We start from the raw sequence: 21,001 nt of genomic DNA, 5'->3' as shown, positions 1-21,001 counted from the left end.
GTCCAGTCTCTTCTTAAAAACTTCCAGTGTTGGAGCATTCACCGCTTCTGGAGGCAGGTTGTTCCACTGGTTAATTGTTCTAACTGTCAGGAAGTTTCTCCTTAGTTCTAGGTTGCTTCTCTCCTTGGTTAGTTTCCATCCGTTGCTTCTTGTCCTGCCTTCAGGGGCTTTGGAGAATAGCTTGACTCCCTCTTCTTTGTGGCAACCCCTGGGATATTGGAAGACTGCTATCATGTCCCCCCTCGTCCTTCTCTTCATTAAACTAGACATACCCAATTCCAGCAGCCGTTCCTTATATTTCTCAGCTTTGATAACTTTAAAATGTGTGGATAAAATGTGTGGATAAAATGTGTGCTGTGCTGGCTGGGGAATTCTGGGTGTTGAAGTCTTCGTATCTTAAAATCCCCATGGCTGAGAAACACTGCTGTAAAGCATGTTTTGCAACACAATTCAAACGAATTTACTCAAATGTCCTATTTGTATCAGCGGGACTGACTTTTTGAAAGCATACTTAGGACTGTAATGTTTCTTGCAGATGAAATCAGCTGCAGTTGCATACCCCAGGAGCAAGGCAGCATTTCAAATAGCATGCCAGCAAGTCGAATACTTCACATTATAAATAATCTGTACTCCAAATAGCAATAAACATTATTATTCTCAAACTTTGTTCTCCCCTCCATCGGTTTACCTGACTGAGTATTTTCATTCCGGAATGTAGGAGCTTTTTTGCAGCCTTGTAATAAATAGTCTCCGGCTTATTATAGACCATAGCATTGGTACACATCAGTCTGAAATTGTCCTGTATAAATAGAAAAATCAAGGCACATGAGGCACACAGCTTTGGAAATATTGCCTGGAAAATTCACGTCAAGCTAATAGAAAGAAAGCATTGTTTGGACAAATTAAACAAAGTAAATCTCCTGACAGCACAGTCTTACGACTGTTTATTTACTGACCATTCCAAGTTACAACAGCACTAAAAAAATGTTTTGTGTTGACTGTTTTTCACACTTATGACCGCTGAAACATCCCCAGGGTCACGTGATCCAAATTTGGACACCGGGCAACTGACTCATATTTACGACGCTTGCAGTGTCCCCAGGGGTCACGTGATCCCTTTTTGCAATCCTTTTATTTTCAACTCCTTCTTACAGCAGGCAAGAAAATGTGTGAAAAGGAAGGATTTATCCAGAGGGTGCTGGACAGCTGCTCCCTCCACGTTGCCTTCAAGCTTGAATGACAGGCCCAACCTTTGGGTGGGATTTAAGACTTTTCTCTTTCGACATCCGCTTGCGAAATGTTGGGTGAGCAGCTGATGAGTTTCTGAGATGACAGAGCCGATGTGATGCCAGCAGTGCTTGTGACAGACCTCTGATTTTTACACTTTGGTATTAATGCACCGATAAAGGCGGCGTTCGTCGCAGACAGTTCTCCCCAGAGATCACAGAGTTGTTTTGTCAGGCTGGGTGCATTAATGCACCACCACAACAGACTTGCATTTCTCTTTAATGTGTACAAATAGAAGGGTGGCGGGGAGACAGGCATTTTAACCAGCCGTGCTCAGAAAGAGGCAAGAGGCAAGTTTAACACACACGCGTTTGCCATTGTTCCAGTAAAGCTACTATTTATTCAAAAAAAGCCGTAATGGCAATGCAAAAGGAAAAAATAAGACACTTAGTGCTCGTTATGTGCAACGATTTCCCAATCTTTCTCCTCCTCTTAAGAAAAAGACAAAAGTCAAATATTTTTTTCTCTTCCTATTATTCAGAGTGGATAATTTCTATTTGAAATTTCAACCGCTTAATCCTTTAGCACAGTGGTTCTCAACCTGTGGGTCGGGACCCCATTTGGGGTCGATCGACCATTTCACGGGGGTCGCCAAGCAAGGCTGTCCGCCTTTTTTTTGTCCGCCATTTTTTTCCCCTTTTCCGGCGGGTGCCTTACCTCCCTTGGGCTGGGCCAGCTGGTGGTCGGCCTGCTCCATCTCTGCCACTTGCCAGCTACGCCTCAGGGGGAGGAACCACGCATGCGCGGCGCTCCCGGGCAGGGAAAGTCCTCGACTTACGACCGGTTGGGTAGTCCTTGACTTACGACCGGTTTAGTCCTTGACTTACGACCGGTTTAGTCCTTGACTTACGACCGGTTGGGGTCGCGGCATTAAAAAGGTTGAGAACCATTGCTTTAGCATATCGCAGAAGAGCGACTGGGGACAGTCAATGAACTTTTACAGTTATTATGTAATTATTACTGATCTATGAATGAGACAAACATACAAAAAAGGTTCTGCTTAAGTCTACATAAAACCTCAGCCATCTTGTTTTACTTTACCCCAAGCTCTAATACAGGGAGTCCTCGGCTTATGATCACCACTGACCCCGAAATTTCTGTTGCTAAGTGAGTCATTTGCTAAGTGGGTTTTGACCCATTGTACGGCCTTTCTTGCCACAGTTCTTAAGTGAATCACTGCAGGTGTTCAGTTAGTAACCACAGTTAAACGACTCCGGCTTCCCCATTTGGCTTCGCTTATCAGACGGTCACAAAAGGAGATCACACGAATTTTGATCACGTGACCACGGGGATGCTGCAGCCGTCGTAAGTGTGGAAAAAACCAGTCAGTGCCATTGTAACTTTGAACGATCACCAAACGAACTGCCATAAGTCGGGGACTACCTTAAAACCAGGTTTCGGCTTTTCAATTTTTCTCCTCCTGCAACCATCCGTCCCAATTCTAACCTCTTGCAAATTGTTCTTTCAAAAGCACTACTGAAGAAATCCACAAAGCCTTTCGCCAAGCAAAGAAAAGGAAAAAAAATTCTTAAAACGATTCTTTGCTCATAAACTATGGAAGTTCACTCTCCGAGTGAAAGGCATGTTTTGACAAACTCTGCCCATCATCACCGCTGCGACAGCCGGCAAGTGTTGACATTTAATCCTCTCTCTGCAGCTAGGATATAAATTATAAGCACCTTTAGCTCTTCAATGGATTGGTAACCGTTATTCTTTATCTTCTCTTTCATAGTACTAAAATCCATTGGGCGTTTAATGATCATGGAGTAACCAGGAGCGATGAAGTCCGTCACAGGAAATGAAAAGAAAGCGTTGGGATCCTTTCTGTTAAGAAATGAAAAGAACAGCGTTTCATGTTTCGTTTCTATAACAAAGAACAGAGGTTACTATTAAAAAAGGAGACATGACTACATCTTAAAAGAAAGTAGAAAAACTAAGATGAAACTAGAAGCAGATCTGGCCTTATGCCAACTTTCTTTCTTTCTTTCTTTCTTTCTTTTTTAAAAAAGTTTTTTCGGTAGAAATATCTCTGTCCCCAACCCCGCTATACCTACTTTTTATATGGAGATTATATGACTAAAATGTGGTTGAGATTTCTAAACTAAACTATAGAGGATTTTGATACCTGTCCTTCAAATATAATGATGCATTTTGATATCAAGAGCTTCTGATGCAAAGCCATTACATAGTTGCAAAGTATTTTCCTCTCCTCTAAATGTGATCTGTTTTGCAAAATGGAAAATACTGTAAAGGCCACATATCTATAATAATAACATTATAATAGCTGGGTTATTTCAGAGTAAGCGATTTATAAATGCAGCACAGTTACCAGTCATACACTGCCATAACCTTTTTTTAAGAGAGAAAGCAAATATTAAATGCAGATGTTATAAGTGGTATGTGCAATTATGCAATTATGATTCAGCTTTGACCACTGATATCATTGAAGCATTCACCTCTTTACCAATTCCTATAAGCAACAGCATTCATACACAAAACTCACCTCTGCAGTTGTCTTACAAGCTGGTTTAAAGCTTCTTGAAGGGGTGTCTGTTCCACTTCTAGGATAAAAAGGGAAACAAAACGTAAAGAACGCTCTGTATTTCGATGGAAACAAAGTATTAAACAGTGACAATGGGCTATCACAAAGACAATGAGATACATTTAAGAAGTCTGTTTATCCTTCATTATTTTAACAAAGTTTCCCCATCAGTGACCATATCCTGAGTTTCATCTGGATCTTTCTCCAGGGGAATAACATTTACTTAATTTTAGGGGAATTTGCCAATGTGTTTCAGGCAGAAAAAACAACAACACAGAAACATCCTGGAGAAAACAACAAAGTATAGTTGGTGCAATGCTTATTTAGGATTTATCTTGTTACCAGTTTTTGCATAAGTAGTTAAGGCTTAGTACCATTATTTTTTTAATGATTTTTTTTTACTACAAAAACAGAAAAACTGCATAGCACTTAGAAAGAAAAACAGCATTATTTTTTTTACCTTCCTGCTTTGCTAAACTGCTTGCTAGCGATTTCACAAGCGGCACTTCCAATCTTAAAGGAGACTGGCATTTCAGTTCTCTTTCTCCTTCGCTGTCAACAGCGTCTCTGTCTCGCTTCTTTTTATCTTCCTGAAGAAATAAATAAATACATAAAAAATGCTTGTGAAAGATCAAGGCAACCGGTTGCAAAATATTAACTGCAGCTTCTTTATGCAAGGCTTAAGTCAATATTAATCTGTAATATTTGACATAAATCACCGAAGCTGCATTAATTAGGATATTGATGAATGTTAAAAGGATCTCTGCTCACAGAAGTATAGGAAGCCGAGTCGTATCGGGTTAGAGACAATTTGCTCGTGGAAATTATTTCTACTAAGAGACATTTAGGCTGCTTCCTATATAAATGTTTTCAGGTATCTGGAAAATGGAGAGCTTGCAGATACTGAATCCCAAACCAGCAGGTAGCAACAAGGCCAGAGTTGATGGGGGCCTCAGCCTAGCAGTCACAAATTCTCCACAAGCGTCTTCTCTGAAATAAAAGAACTTTCCACAGTACCGTATCTATTTTTTTCTCCAATTTAAATTTAACCAATATTTGGAAAGGAGACTTTCTGGTCTTTTCAAGCTTGTTCTGGGTTATTTTCATGCCCCACTTAATAATCTCAAACACAATCCGGCATAAATATACATTTTTTTAAAAAACATTTTAATAGCACTTAGCATTAGCACTTAGATCAGGGGTCTTCAAACTTGGCTCTTTTATGACTTGTGGATTTCAACTCCCAGAATTCCTCAGCCAGCGTGCCTGGCTGAGGAATTCTGGGAGTTGAAGTCCACAAGTCATAAAAGGGCCAAGTTTGAAGACCCCTGACTTAGATTTATATATTGCTTCACAGTCCTTTACAGCCCTCTAAGCGGTAAGACTATTGTCCCCAAACATCTGGGTCCTCATTTTACCGACACTGGAAAGATAGAAATTCTAAGTCAATCTTGAGCCGGTGAGGATCGAACTGCTGGCAGTGGGCAGAATTAGCCTGCAATACTGCATTCTAATCACTGCCGCCACCACGGCTCTTAAAATAAACCAAGTAACCATTCTAATAATTACCTTTACTTTTCTCTTTCTTTTTTCCTTTTCCTCACCGGGGACTTGTTTTTCCATTTTTTTCCTTTTCTTTCTTTTCTTGTCTTTGTGTTTTTCATGTTCACTTTTGTCGTCATACAGGGACGAATCGTGCACTGAGCTCTGAGTAGATAGTTCTGCGATTTCGTTTCCTCCCACTTTCAAGACAAGTTTTAAGGGTTTCTCCACATATTCTTGAGGAAAACAGATAAAAGGAGAATTCCCATTTTAACTTTCTAAATATTGGCAACGTTAACACTTAACCAATTCAATTGTGAATTGAAAAACGAGGAACATTACAGGTAGTTCTCGACTTAACAACCATTCATTTAGTGATGGTTCGGAGTTACGACCACACTGAGAAAAGTGACTTATGACCCTTTTTCATACCGATACTTACAACTGTTGCAGCATCCCTGTAGTCATGTGATCAAAATTCAGATGCTGGGCAACTGACTCATATTTGTGAAGTGTCCTGGGATCCTGTGATCCCTTTTTGCGACCTTTGTACAAGCAAAGTCAATGGGGAAGCCAGATTCATCTAAGAACCGTGTTGCTAACTTAACAACTGCAGCGATTCACTTAAGAACCGTGGCAAGGAAGGTGGCAAAACACAGCAAACCACACTTAACAAATGTCTTGCTTAACGATGGAAATGTTGGGCTCAGTTGTGGTTGTAAGTCAAAGACTATCTGTAGTCATGATACTTAAAGATGGAACTATTAACAGATGAAGACCTCATAAGACAGATCTCAGATCTGCTTTCAATGTTTCAAATTACTACTGGAAATTAGCAGTAATTCAGCCAGTCATACCAGAATATACATTGATCCACTGAGCTTGACACAGATTTTAATTCTATGATCTGAATGCTCAAGCAGCAGTGCTGAACCATTCGCAATGCCACTAGCCAAAGTTATCATCATTATATACACAGAGGAAAATGTTTGCATGGCTCTAAACCACATTTGCTTAGTGTGATATTCCCTCCTGAGTTCAGAGGTGTGCTCCAAATATTTATGTGCCTCTCTTCCAAAATAACTTGAGAAAAATGAACAATTCAGTACACAAAGCCACAAATAAATTGCTGTCATAAAGAGGCTAGAAATGTTTGGGATTGGCTCCAAAATTCAATTTCACTTCAAAGTTTTCTCTTCCAATGAAGAGAAAAGCTGGGCAGGTTTGTATATAATAAGGATGGGACACAGATCTAAGTTAACAAGGACATGGATAGATATGCATGGAGATACAAAGGCATGAAATTGTGTGGGGTTTGTTTTTTTTTGTGTGTGTGTGTGTGTGTATGGGAACTGCAGTTCCTTCTGACAGGGGTTTCTGGGAACTGCAGTTCCTTCTGATGGGGTTCTGGGAGCTGCAGATCCTTCTGGCAGGGGATTCTGGGAGCTGCAGTTCCTTCTGACAAGGGATTCTGGGAGCTGCAGTTCCTTCTGGCAGGGGATTCTGGGAACTGCAGTCCCCCCCANCCATAATGGTTTCCTTTCCTCCAAATAGATGATCCCAAGAATTAAATGCTGTGAAGCAGTGTTTAATAATAATAATAATAGTAAAGTTGGAAGGGACCTTGAAGGTCATCTAGTCCAACCCCCTGCTCAGGCAGGAAACCCTATACCATTTCGGACAAATGGCTGTCCAGTCTCTTCTTAAAAACTTCCAGTGTTGGAGAATTCACAGCTTCTGGAGGCAGGTTGTTCCACTGGTTAATTGTTCTAATTGTCAGGAAGTTTCTCCTTAGTTCTAGGTTGCTTCTCTCCTTGGTTAGTTTCCATCCGTTGCTTCTTGTCCTGCCTCCAGGCGCTTTGGAGAATAGCTTGACTCCCTCTTCTTTGTGGCAACCCCTGGGATATTGGAAGACTGCTATCATGTCCCCCCTCGTCCTTCTCTTCATTAAACTAGACATACCCAATTCCAGCAGCCGTTCCTTATATTTCTCAGCTTTGATAACTTTAAAATGTGTGGATTTCAACTCCCAGAATTCCCCAGCCAGCCAGCCAGCTGTGCTGTGCTGGCTGGGGAATTCTGGGTGTTGAAGTCTTCGTATCTTAAAATCCCCATGGCGGAGAAACACTGCTGTAAAGCATGTTTTGCAACACAATTCAAACGAATTTACTCAAATGTCCTATTTGTATCAGCGGGACTGACTTTTTGAAAGCGTATTTAGGACTGTAATGTTTCTTGCAGATGAAATCAGCTGCAGTTGTATACCCCAGGAGCAAGGCAGCATTTCAAATAGCATGCCAGCAAGTCGAATACTTCACATTATAAATAATCTGTACTCCAAATAGCAATAAACATTATTATTCTCAAACTTTGTTCTCCCCTCCATCGGTTTACCTGACTGAGTATTTTCATTCCGGAATGTAGGAGCTTTTTCGCAGCCTTGTAATAAATAGTCTCCGGCTTATTATAGACCATAGCATTGGTACACATCAGTCTGAAATTGTCCTGTATAAATAGAAAAATTAAGGCACATGAGGCACACAACTTTGGAAATATTGCCTGGAAAATTCACGTCAAGCTAATAGAAAGAAAGCATTGTTTAGACAAATTAAACAAAGTAAATCTCCTGACAGCACAGTCTTACGACTGTCTATTTACTGACCATTCCAAGTTACAACAGCACTAAAAAAAATGTTTTGTGTTGACTGTTTTTCACACTTATGACCGCTGCAGCATCCCCAGGGTCACGTGATCCAAATTTGGACGCCGGGCAACTGACTCGTATTTACGACGCTTGCAGAGTCCCCAGGGGTCACGTGATCCCTTTTTGCGATCCTTTTATTTTCAACTCCTTCTTACGGCAGGCAAGAAAATGTGTGAAAAGGAAGGATTTATCCAGAGGGTGCTGTACAGCTGCTCCCTCCACGTTGCCTTCAAGCTTGAATGACAGGCCCAACCTTTGGGTGGGATTTAAGACTTTTCTCTTTCGACATCCGCTTGCGAAATGTTGGTGAGCAGCTGATGAGTTTCTGAGATGACAGAGCCGATGTGATGCCAGCAGTGCTTGTGACAGACCTCTGATTTTTACACTTTGGTATTAATGCGCCGATAAAGGCGGCGTTCGTCGCAGACAGTTCTCCCCAGAGATCACAGAGTTGTTTTGTCAGGCTGGGTGCATTAATGCACCACCACAACAGACTTGCATTTCTCTTTAATGTGTACAAATAGAAGGGTGGCGGGGAGACAGGCATTTTAACCAGCCGTGCTCAGAAAGAGGAAAGAGGCAAGTTTAACACACACGCGTTTGCCATTGTTCCAATAAAGCTATTATTTATTCAAAAAAAGCCGTAATGGCAATGCAAAAGGAAAAAATAAGACACTTAGTGCTCGTTATGTGCAACGATTTCCCAATCTTTCTCCTCCTCTTAAGAAAAAGACAAAAGTCAAATATTTTTTTCTCTTCCTATTATTCAGAGTGGATAATTTCTGTTTGAAATTTCAACCGCTTAATCCTTTAGCATATCGCAGAAGAGCGACTGGGGACAGTCAATGAACTTTTGCAGTTATTATGTATTATGTATTACTGATCTATGAATGTGACAAACATACAAAAAAGGTTCTGCTTAAGTCTACATAAAACCTCAGCCATCTTGTTTTACTTTACCCCAAGCTCTAATACAGGGAGTCCTCGGCTTATGATCACCACTGACCCCGAAATTTCTGTTGCTAAGTGAGTCATTTGCTAAGTGGGTTTTGACGCATTGTACGGCCTTTCTTGCCACAGTTCTTAAGTGAATCACTGCAGGTGTTGAGTTAGTAACCACAAGTTAAGTGACTCCAGCTTCCCCATTTGGCTTTGCTTATCAGACGGTCGCAAAAGGGGATCACAGGAATTTTGATCACGTGACCACGGGGATGCTGCAGCCGTTGTAAGTGTGGAAAAAAACAGTCAGTGCCGTTGTAACTTTGAACGATCACCAAACGAACTGCTGTAAGTCGGGGACTACCTTAAAACCAGGTTTCGGCTTTTCAATTTTTCTCCTCCTGCAACCATCCGTCCCAATTCTAACCTCTTGCAAATTGTTCTTTCAAAAGCACTACTGAAGAAATCCACAAAGGCTTTCGCCAAGCAAAGGAAAGGAAAAAAAAAATTCTTAAAACGATTCTTTGCTCATAAACTATGGAAGTTCACTCTCCGAGTGAAAGGCATGTTTTGACAAACTCTGCCCATCATCACCGCTGCGACAGCTGGCAAGTGTTGACATTTAATCCTCTCTCTGCAGCTAGGATATAAATTATAAGCACCTTTAGCTCTTCAATGGATTGGTAACCGTTATTCTTTATCTTCTCTTTCATAGTACTAAAATCCATTGGGCGTTTAATGATCATGGAGTAACCAGGAGCGATGAAGTCCGTCACAGGAAATGAAAAGAAAGCGTTGGGGTCCTTTCTGTTAAGAAATGAAAAGAACAGCGTTTCATGTTTCGTTTCTATAACAAAGAACAGAGGTTACTATTAAAAAAGGAGACATGACTCCATCTTAAAAGAAAGTAGAAAAACTAAGATGAAACTAGAAGCAGATCTGGCCTTATGCCAACTTTTTCTTTCTTTCTTTCTTTCTTTCTTTCTTTCTTTCTTTCTTTCTTTCTTTCTTTCTTTCTTTTTGTTTCTTTCTTTTTAAAAAAAGTTTTTTTCGGTAGAAATATCTCTGTCCCCAACCCCGCTATACCTACTTTTTATACGGAGATTATACGATTAAAATGTGGTTGAGATTTCTAAACTAAACTATAGAGGATTTTGATACCTGTCCTTCAAATATAATGATGCATTTTGATATCAAGAGCTTCTGATGCAAAGCCACTATATAGTTGCAAAGTATTTTCCTCTCCTCTAAATGTGATCTGTTTTGCAAAATGGAAAATACTCTAAAGGCCACATGTCTATAATAATAAGATTATTAATAGCTGGGTTATTTCAGAGTAAGCGATTTATAAATGCAGCACAATTACCAGTCAAACACTGCCATAACCTTTTTTTTTAAAGAGAGAAAGCAAATATTAAATGCAGGTGTTATAAGTGGTATGTGTAATTATGCAATTATGATTCACTGATATCATTGACCACTGATATCATTGAAGCATTCACCTCTTTACCAATTCCTATAAGCAACAGCATTCATACACAAAACTCACCTCTGCAGTTGTCTTACAAGCTGGTTTAAAGCTTCTTGAAGGGGTGTCTGTTCCACTTCTAGGATAAAAAGGGAAACAAAACATAAAAAACTCTCTGTATTTCGATGGAAACAAAGTATTAAACAGTGACAATGGGCTATCACAAAGACAATGAGATACATTTAAGAAGTCTGTTTATCCTTCATTATTTTAACAAAGTTTCCCCATCAGTGACCATATCCTGAGTTTCGTCTGGATCTTTCTCCAGGGGAATAACATTTACTTAATTTTAGGGGAATTTGCCAATGTGTTTCAGGCAGAAAAAACAACAACACAGAAACATCCTGGAGAAAACAACAAAGTATAGTTGGTGCAGTGCTTATTTAGGATTTATCTTGTTACCAGTTTTTGCACAAGTAGTTATGGCTTAGTACCATTATTTTTTAACGATTTTTTTTACTGCAAAAACAGAAAAATTGCATAGCACTTAGAAAGAAAAATAGCATATTTTTTTTTACCTTCCTGCTTTGCTAAACTGCTTGCTAGCGATTTCACAAGCGGCACTTCCAATCTTAAAGGAGACTGGCATTTCAGTTCTCTTTCTCCTTCGCTATCAACAGCGTCTCTGTCTCGCTTCTTTTTATCTTCCTGAAGAAATAAATAAATACATAAAAAATGCTTGTGAAAGATCAAGGCAACCGGTTGCAAAATATTAACTGCAGCTTCTTTATGCAAGGCTTAAGTCAATATTAATCTGTAATATTTGACATAAATCACCGAAGCTGCATTAATTAGGATATTGATGAATGTTAAAAGGATCTCTGCTCACAGGAGTACAGGAAGCCGAGTCGTAGCGGGTTAGAGACAATTTGCTCGTGGAAATTATTTCTATTAAGAGACATTTAGGCTGCTTCCTATATAAAAAGTTTGCGGGTATCTGGAAAATGGAGAGCTTGCAGATACTGAATCCCAAACCAGCAGGTAGCAACAAGGCCAGAGTTGATGGGGGCCTCAGCCTAGCAGTCACAAATTCTCCACAAGCGTCTTCTCTGAAATAAAAGAACTTTCCACAGTACCGTATCTATTTTTTTCCCCAATTTAAATTTAACCAATATTTGAAAGGGAGACTTTCTGGTCTTTTCAAGCTTGTTCTGGGTTATTTTCATGCCCCACTTAATAATCTCAAACACAATCCGGCATAAATATACATTTTTTAAAAAACATTTTAATAGCACTTAGCAATAGCACTTAAATCAGGGGTCTTCAAACTTGGCTCTTTTATGACTTGTGGATTTCAACTCCCAGAATTCCTCAGCCAGGCACGCCTGGCTGAGGAATTCTGGGAGTTGAAGTCCACAAGTCATAAAAGGGCCAAGTTTGAAGACCCCTGACTTAGATTTATATATTGCTTCACAGTCCTTTACAGCCCTCTCTAAGCGGTCAGACTATTGTCCCCAACCATCTGGGTCCTCATTTTACCGGCCCTGGAAGGATGGAAATTCTGAGTCAATCTTGAGCCGGTGAGGATCGAACTGCTGGCAGTGGGCAGAATTAGCCTGCAATACTGCATTCTAATCACTGCTGCCACCACGGCTCTTAAAATAAACCAAGTAACCATTCTAATAATTACCTTTACTTTTCTCTTTCTTTTTTCCTTTTCCTCACCGGGGACTTGTTTTTCCATTTTTTTCCTTTTCTTTCTTTTCTTGTCTTTGTGTTTTTCATGTTCACTTTTGTCGTCATACAGGGACGAATCGTGCACTGAGCTCTGAGTAGATAGTTCTGCGATTTCGTTTCCTCCCACTTTCAAGACAAGTTTTAAGGGTTTCTCCACATATTCTTGAGGAAAACAGATAAAAGGAGAACTCCCATTTTAACTTTCTAAATATTGGCAACGTTAACACTTAACCAATTCAATTGTGAATTGAAAAACGAGGAACATTACAGGTAGTTCTCGACTTAACAACCATTCATTTAGTGATGGTTCGGAGTTACGACCACACTGAGAAAAGTGACTTATGACCCTTTTTCATACCGATACTTACAACTGTTGCAGCATCCCTGTAGTCATGTGATCAAAATTCAGATGCTGGGCAACTGACTCATATTTGTGAAGTGTCCTGGGATCCTGTGATCCCTTTTTGCGACCTTCGTACAAGCAAAGTCAATGGGGAAGCCAGATTCATCTAAGAACTGTGTTGCTAACTTAACAACTGCAGGGATTCACTTAAGAACCCTGGCAAGGAGGGTGGTAAAACACAGCAAAGCTCACTTAACAAATGTCTCGCTTAACGATGGAAATGTTGAGCTCAGTTGTGGTTGTAAGTCAAAGACTATCTGTAGTTATGATGCTTAAAGATGGAACTATTAACAGATGAAGACCTCATAAGGCAGACCTCAGATCTGCTTTCAATGTTTCAAATTACTACTGGAAATTAGCAGTAATTCAGCCAGTCATACCAGAATATACATTGATCCACTGAGGTTGACACAGATTTTAATTCTATGATCTGAATGCTCAAGCAGCAGTGCTGAACCATTCGCAATACCACTAGCCAAAGTTATCATCATTATATACACAGAGGCAAATGTTCGCATGGCTCTAAACCACATTTGCTTAGTGTGATATTCCCTCCTGAATTCAAAAGTGTGCTCCAAATATTTATGTGCCTCTCTTCCAAAATAACTTGAGAAAAATGAACAATTCAGTACACAAAGCCACAAATAAATTGCTGTCATAAAGAGGCTAGAAATGTTTGGGATTGGCTCCAAAATTCAATTTCACTTCAAAGTTTTCTCTTCCAATGAAGAGAAAAGCTGGGCAGGTTTGTATATAATACGGATGTGACACAGATCTAAGTTAACAAGGACATGGATAGATATGCATGGAGATACAAAGGCATGAAATTGTGTGGGGTTTTTTTGTGTGTGTGTGTGTGTGTGTGTGTATGGGAACTGCAGTTCCTTCTGACAGGGGTTTCTGGGAACTGCAGTTCCTTCTGATGGGGTTCTGGGAGCTGCAGATCCTTCTGGCAGGGGATTCTGGGAGCTGCAGTTCCTTCTGACAAGGGATTCTGGGAGCTGCAGTTCCTTCTGGCAGGGGATTCTGGGANCTGCAGTCCCCCCCAGCAGGGGATTCTGGGAGCTGCAATTCCTTCTGGCAGGGGATTCTGGGAACTGCAGTTCCTTCTGGCATGGGATACTGGGAGCTGCAGTTCCCCCCAGCAGGGGATTCTGGGAGCTGCAGTTCCTTCTGGCAGGGGATTCTGGGAGCTGCAGTCCCCACCAGCAGGGGATTCTGGGAGCTGCAGTTCCTTCTGGCAGGGGATTCCGGGAGCTGCAGTTCCTTCTGGCAGGGGATTCTGGGAGCTGCAGTCCCCACCAGCAGGGGATTCTGGAAGCTGCAGTTCCTTCTGGCAGGGGATTCTGGGAACTGCAGTTCCTTCTGGCAGGGGATTCTGGGAACTGCAGTTCCTTCTGGCAGGGGATTCTGGGAGCTGCAGTTCCTTCTGGCAGGGGATTCTGGGAACTGCAGTCTCCCCCAGCAGGGGATTCTGGGAACTGCAGATCCTTCTGGCAGGGGATTCTGGGAACTGCAGTTCCTTCTGGCGGGGGATTCTGGGAACTGCAGATCCTTCTGGCAGGGGATTCTGGGAACTGCAGTTCCTTCTGACAGGGGATTCTGGGAACTGCAGTTCCTTCTGGCAGGGGATTCTGGGAACTGCAGTTCCTTCTGGCAGGGGTTTCTGGGAACTGCAGTCCCTTCCGGCAGGGGATTCTGGGAGCTGCAGTCCCTTCTGGCAGGGGATTCCGGGATGCCTGGTTCCCCCGAAGGCTGAAGGGGAATCGCGCTGACAGATCGAGCCTCCCGGGCGGCACCTGCTCCTCCCTCCCTCCCCCCCAGGGAGGCGCCCCCGCTCTCTCTCCCTCCCCCCCCCGGGCGCCGGTACCTTCATACGGGTATTTCTCCCCCTTGTGCCTCTTGTGCTTCTTGCCCATGGCCCGCATCGGGCGGTGGTGACGTCAGCCTCGCGCTCCCCCGGCTCTCGCGAGAGCAGCAAGGGGGCGGGGCCGGGAGGGGGGGGAAACGGCGAGGCGCTCGCGAGATGGCGCTGCTGGGTTCCCGCCTTTCCTCTTTCGCTGCGCGCCTCGACGGCCCTCCGTGCGCCCCGTTCCCGACCGGCCTCGGCTGCCGGAGGGAAGCCGGCCTCGAGGGGGCGGGGGGAAAGCAAGGAGACGCCGGGGGAGCCCCTCTCGGCGCCCCCTGAGGTTGTGCAGCGGCGGCGGGGGTGGCTGCCGCGGAGAGGTGAGGCAAAGGCGAATAAGAAATGTGTGTCACTCTGCATTTCTAGCTCTATGAACCCACCGGGAAGGGAGGGGGAGGCGAGCCACAGCAAGCGGCCGGCCAGGGCCTGCGAAAGAGGCAGCGCCCTCTAGTGTTGCCCGCTAATCATTGCGGCGCCTCGTTTGTTTCGCCACACCTGCTGCTGCCCTCTGGCGGTGCTCTGGCTTTCTGCAGCAGAAGGAACCTGCTCGCCTGCCCATATCCCAGGGAATCCCAGCCTTAATCTGAGGGGTCTTTGGTGCTCTCTGGGCTTTGTAGTTTCCTTGCAGACGATTCTTTACCCAAACTAGGTAACATCCTCAGTGCTTGAACTCTACTCCCTTCTCGCACTGATGATGTTCTCTAGTTGGGTCATGAAACGTCTGCAAGGAAACAACCAAGCTCAGAGAGCATCAAGGATAGCATAGTCTCCTCTTCTTCCTCCTCCTCCTCACACTGATGATGTTCCCTAGATGGGTCGTGAGACGTCTGCAAGGAAACAACCAGGCTCAGAGAGAACCAAGGACAGCACAGTCTCCTCCTTCTCCTCCTCCTCTCCCTTCTTGCACTGATGATGTTACCTGGTTTGGGTCATGAAACATCTGCAAGGAAACAACCAAGCTCAGAGAGCACCAAGGATAGCGCAGTCTTCTCCTCCTCCTCCTCTCCCTTCTCACACTGATGATGTTCCCTAGTTGGGTCATGAAACGTCTGCAAGGAAACAACCAAGCTCAGAGAGCACCAAGGATAGCGCAGTCTTCTCCTCCTCCTCCTCCTCGCACTGATGATGTTCCCTAGTTTGGGTCACAAAACGTCTGCAAGGAAACAGCTAAGCCCAGAGAGCACCAAGGACCCCCTCATTTCAACCCTGAGCTACAAATATTCTCCTTTATTCAGCCTCAATTTCTTCGCCCTTCTATTTCCCGTTCCAGTTCTTTGTTTGTATAGGAAGTCCTCCACTTTATGGCCACAATTGATCCCAAAATTGAGGTTGCTAAGTGACCCAATTTTGTTAGGTGAGTTCTGCTCCATTTTGTGACTTTTCTCGCCCCGTTTGTTCAGTGAATCACTGCAGTTCTTAAATTAGGAACATGGTTGTTAAATGAATCTGGTTTCCCCATTGACTCTGCTTGTCAGAAGGTTGCCAGAGGGAGATGACGTGACTCCGGGACACTGTCATAAATGTGAATCAGTTGTCCAGCATCTGAATGTAAATCACCTGACCCTGGGGACACTGCAACGGTCATAAGTGTGAAAAATGGTCATAAGTCACTTTTTTTGTGCCGTTGTAACTTTGGACAGGAAGACCTGGAGGAACGTTGTCCATGAGGTCGCGATGGGTCGGACACGACTTCGCAACTGACAACAACAACAGACTTTGAACGGTCACTAGTCAAGGCCATGGTTTTCCCAGTTGCAATGTATGGCTGTGAAAGTTGGACCAGAAGAAAGGCTGAGCGACAAAGAATTGAGGCCTTTGAACTCTGGTGCTGGAGAAGACTCCTGCGAGTCCCCTGGACTGCAAGGCGATCAAACCGGTCAGTCCTAGAGAAGATCAACCCCGACTGCTCTTTAGAAGGCCAGATCCTGAAGTTGAAACTCAAGTACTTTGGCCATCTAATGAGAAGGAAGGACTCACTGGAGAAGACCTGATGCTGGGAAAGATGGAGGGCAAGAGAAGAAGGGGACGACAGAGAAAGAGGGGGCTGGATGGAGTCACTGAAGCAGTAGGCGTGAGCTTAAATGGACTCCAGAAGATGGTAGAAGACAGGAAGGCCTGGAGGAACGTTGTCCATGGGGTCGCGATGGATCGGACACGACTTCGCAACTAACAACAACAAAGTCATTATAACAATGTCCAAATGTTTGCTTCAAGGACACCTGCTTGGCTCTCTGCATTATCTTAAGTTTGGTGAACTTCCTGAAAAAAATTCTCTATTCCTAACTTCTTTCCAGAATTTTGTTCCCTTTTGATCTTCCCTACTAGGGGAACCACAACTTGCAATCCAACAGGCACATTCAGCAGGTTGATCTGAGAACTCCCCAAATTCCCAGCTGGCCAGTGGAATGGGGAATTCTGGGAATTGCACACAAGGGTAGACAATCTGGTGTCTTGTGGAAGACTTTTTTTTTTTTTAAATCTGGTTAGTTAAAAGTGTAATTTTAATTACACACAATCCAGGATCAATCTGTGGGTGAGATGGGTGGTCTCTAAAGTTGGTAAACAAAGCTACCCTTCCCACAAACCCTTGCATTCACTATGACAATTGGGATCATGGGAGATGTAGTTCCAAACCTGTGGAAGATACCTCCCTCCCAGCTGCCTCTCTCTGGAGGGCACCTCTTTGGAGAAGGAAGATTGGAATGTTCTACAATCTGGTGTTTCCTTCCACTTGGGGGTGTGATATGCCAAGGAAAATATTCTAGCATTTTTCCCTTAATGAAATTTGTATTTCTACTTTAGGTAAAGACAACTTTCTTGATTATTTAATAAAACTGGAGCTTGTCAAGAGATCAGCTTAGCTGCTGGACTATTGAATAACATAAAAAGAAATATTTCCAACAATTGCTTGTAGGGCCTCTTCAGTTAGCAGCTTTGAGTTGGTGCATTGAGAAGTTACTGCTCAGGCTAATATTATACCAAAGCAGTAAGATATTTTAATGGAAAATGCTGAGAAAACACACACACCCACACACCCACACACAATAAAGTAAACATTTTGTGCAATGTTGGCTCTGCTTATTTACGAATGAAGCTCAGACATTTTGCAGTAAGTGCAATCCACCATACTTCTACCCTAGTAATTATTCTTCCCTAATCAATAAACTGGAATTATGTCAACGTAAACAGAACTAGCCACACAGGTGTTGTGATTTGTAAACCATATTTTGCAGCATAGCGCATGTGCACTGCCAGTGGAGATTTATTCAATGAATGTTTTTTTTTTAAATATACCAAACCCAAATTTAAAAAAAAGTGCTATTTTAAGAAGTCAAACAATCCCTGGTTATGGTGTGTCCCAAAGAAACTTAGTCTTTGGGTTTGAACAACGTGCTAACCTAAGGTTAGCTGAACCACAGTTTATTGAATGAAAGCAAGCCACAGGGGTTTGCAGAAAACCTGAAACCATAAATTAAGGACTTTTTCTGGTTTGCTCCACACACACTGGCTCCCGAAGTCGCCAACCACATTTTGGCTGCCAGATCCAGAGCAGGCTTGGAAAATGTCTGCCCAGCCTAAGTACGATTTGGGCGTCACTGGGCTAAATCTAAACCCGTTTCCTAAGAACGGTGTTATTTCGCCTGCCTGGAAGCAAATCGGCAAACCCCGGGATTAGATTACATATTGGAAATTGTAGAGAATCCAAGCTCTGGAAATATGTAGCCGACACCGTAACAGATGTAAAAGGTTCCCCACCGTGTGAATTCCTTTGAACGCCAGTTGCTTTTTGAAAGGATTAATCAGAACAGATGCTACAGATACTGGAAATAGCTCTGAACACTCACCGCACACACAGACCTGCTAATGTGCCTAATAGGAAAGCAGATACTTCCATACATTCAGGAAAATGCTGTTTTGTGTGGGAGTTCCCGCTTTGTTGTGTTATTATTTGTATAACATTCATTAGCAGGTCTGGTGCTTCCCTTCCCCCCCCCCTTAAAAGGCAAGAGAGCCACGAGGCTTGCGGTTTTCCGTTTGAAATGAGAGGACCAAAGGGCTTAACAGGAAAGTGGTTCAACACAGTTGCCTTATAGGTAGTCCTCGACTTACGACCACAATTGAGCCCTAAATTTGTGTTGCTAAGTGAGACGTGTTGCGTGACTTTGGCCCCGTTTCTACAACTTTTCTTGCTGCATTTGTTCAGTGAACCACTGCGGTTGTTAAATTAGTCAACCCATTATTAGTTGAATGAAGTGGCTGTGGGTTTGGTTTATTCGTTGTGTTTAAACCCAACACACCTAATGTGGTTTAGTTGGATTTTTTGGTTTCCCCTGCATTGCGAAACCAGCCAGTGGAGTTCACAAACCATGGAATGTTGTGTGAACTCGTCAACAGCTTCCTACAGTGTGCAAACACAGCTAAAATGTGTCCTTCACCCTGAGCCAAATCTGAACCTGGGTCTTAATTCCCCATGTAAACCCAATACATCTTAATAATAATAACGATGATGATGATGATGATGATAAAGTTGGAAGGGACCTTGGAGGTCATCTAGTCCAACCCCCTGCTCAGGCAGGTAACCCTATACCATTTCGGACAAATGGCTGTCCAGTCTCTTCTTAAAAACTTCCAGTGTTGGAGCATTCACTGCTTCTGGAGGCAGGTTGTTCCACTGGTTAATAATAATAATAATGGTAAAGTTGGAAGGTACCTTGGAGGTCATCTAGTCCAACCCCCTGCTCAGGCAGGAAACCCTATACCATTTCGGACAAATGGCTGTCCAGTCTCTTCTTAAAAACTTCCAGTGTTGGAGCATTCACCGCTTCTGGAGGCAGGTTGTTCCACTGGTTAATAATAATAATAATGGTAAAGTTGGAAGGGACCTTGGAGGTCATCTAGTCCAACCCCCTGCTCAGGCAGGAAACCCTATACCATTTCGGACAAATGGCTGTCCAGTCTCTTCTTAAAAACTTCCAGTGTTGGAGCATTCACAGCTTCTGGAGGCAGGTTGTTCCACTGGTTAATTGTTCTAACTGTCAGGAAGTTTCTCCTTAGTTCTAGGTTGCTTCTCTCCTTGATGAGTTTCCACCCGTTGCTTCTTGTCCTGCCTTCAGGTGCTTTGGAGAATAGCTTGACTCCCTCTTCTTTGGGGCAGCCCCTGAGATACTGGAATACTGCTATCATGTCCCCCCTCGTCCTTCTATTCGTTAAACTAGACATACCCAATTCCAGCAACCATTCCTTATATGTTTTAGCCTCCAGTCCCCTAATCATCTTTGTTGCTCTTCTAAAGTCTCAACATCTTTTTTACAGCGTGGTGACCAAAACTGGATGCACTATTCCAAGTGTGGCCTTACCAAGGCCTTGTAAAGTGGAACCATCATTTATATATATATGTATATATTTTTGGTACGTGCTTCCCTTTTGTTGCGGCTATTTAAAAAACGAGAGACAAAGGTGTAGGTTTAGAAGATCTGTTCCATTTCTATTTCACATCTCCACTACCCTTCCCAACTATCTTTAGCTCTCCGTCTTGGGGCACATGAACAGCGAGTTACAGCTTTAGGCAAAGGACTGTCTAACCTGTCTTGAGTTTGGCTTGTATTGATTTATTGGACTTAGAGGCCAGGGGCTGCAGAAAGAGAGAAGGAGTATCTTCATAGTAACCAAGATGAGAAGAATGCAAGAAATGAAAGACGCCAAGCAGGGAAAATAAGCCAGGAAACCTCCCCAGAATTTTGTCTTGATAACTCAGTCGGCAGCCACCTTTTTCCATGATTAAAGAAAAAGGATTCAAATTATAAATCCATAGATAAGTAATTAATAATAATAATAATAGTAAAGTTGGAAGGGACCTTGAAGGTCATCTAGTCACCGTTACACCAGAAGAGCCTCGATTGTATTTTTGCTAAAGGACCTTCATGGGCTGAATGCAAACATTTGCATTAAGCCAAATAACAGTTTGTTTATTGCAAATTTAACATGATGGGTGAACCCAGCTGTTGCAATTGGCAAAGGTTGGTTGATGCCCAGTGACTTAGTGCAGAGTCTCCAACCTTTTGGGCACCAGGGACCGGTTACGTGGGGAGAGGTTTTTCCGTGGACCAGAGGGGGTGTGGTTTTGTGTGCTGACTACATCCTGCGGATGGGGCTTTGCTTCTTTGTGCAGTCTGGTTGCTGGCATACCGTGCACCGGTGGCGGTCCACGGACCACAGGTTGGGGATCCCTGACTTAGTGGTTTGTGGTGGTTTTTCAAGCTGGCTAATTGTAATTAGCTGACTAAACCCAAGTTAAAGAAGTGAGATGCATGAATCCGGTGACAACATGCCACCTAAGCTTAATGAATTGGAGGGAAGACTTTAATTATAAGAAAAGATAGGATAAGATAAGATAACCTTTATTGTCATTTTTCTACTGTGGGCACAATGGCACACATCAAAAATGAAATTTAGTTGCCCGCTCTCAAAGTGAA

General features: G+C 42.9%; 1 protein-coding gene across 2 annotated transcripts in view; it reads right to left on the bottom strand.

Moving 5' to 3' along the window:
- The window catches only part of BRD7 (bromodomain containing 7), a 25,746-nt gene extending 11,173 nt beyond the window's left edge, over positions 1–14,573 (bottom strand). The window contains exons 1-6 of one of the 2 annotated variants that reach the window (XM_015818921.1): positions 14,493–14,573; positions 12,173–12,381; positions 11,061–11,190; positions 10,564–10,621; positions 9,677–9,821; positions 7,766–7,876 (exon numbers count right to left, since the gene is read on the bottom strand). In XM_015818921.1, the coding sequence (XP_015674407.1) occupies positions 7,766–7,876; positions 9,677–9,821; positions 10,564–10,621; positions 11,061–11,190; positions 12,173–12,381; positions 14,493–14,550 (711 nt within the window). In that variant the 5' untranslated portion in view covers positions 14,551–14,573. Of the gene's footprint in view, positions 1–688; positions 800–2,966; positions 3,112–3,790; positions 3,849–4,289; positions 4,420–5,398; positions 5,784–7,765; positions 7,877–9,676; positions 9,822–10,563; positions 10,622–11,060; positions 11,191–12,172; positions 12,382–14,492 lie in introns of those variants that run through there. The other variant, XM_015818913.1, reaches the window with a different exon arrangement.
- Positions 14,574–21,001: the final 6,428 nt, after the last annotated feature.

This window comes from Protobothrops mucrosquamatus, unplaced genomic scaffold, assembly GCF_001527695.2.
Source record: "Protobothrops mucrosquamatus isolate PMUCROS unplaced genomic scaffold, P.Mucros_1.0 scaffold_144, whole genome shotgun sequence".
In the NCBI taxonomy this organism is placed as follows: domain Eukaryota; kingdom Metazoa; phylum Chordata; class Lepidosauria; order Squamata; family Viperidae; genus Protobothrops; species Protobothrops mucrosquamatus.
This window is presented reverse-complemented; position numbering and strand designations above follow the sequence as displayed.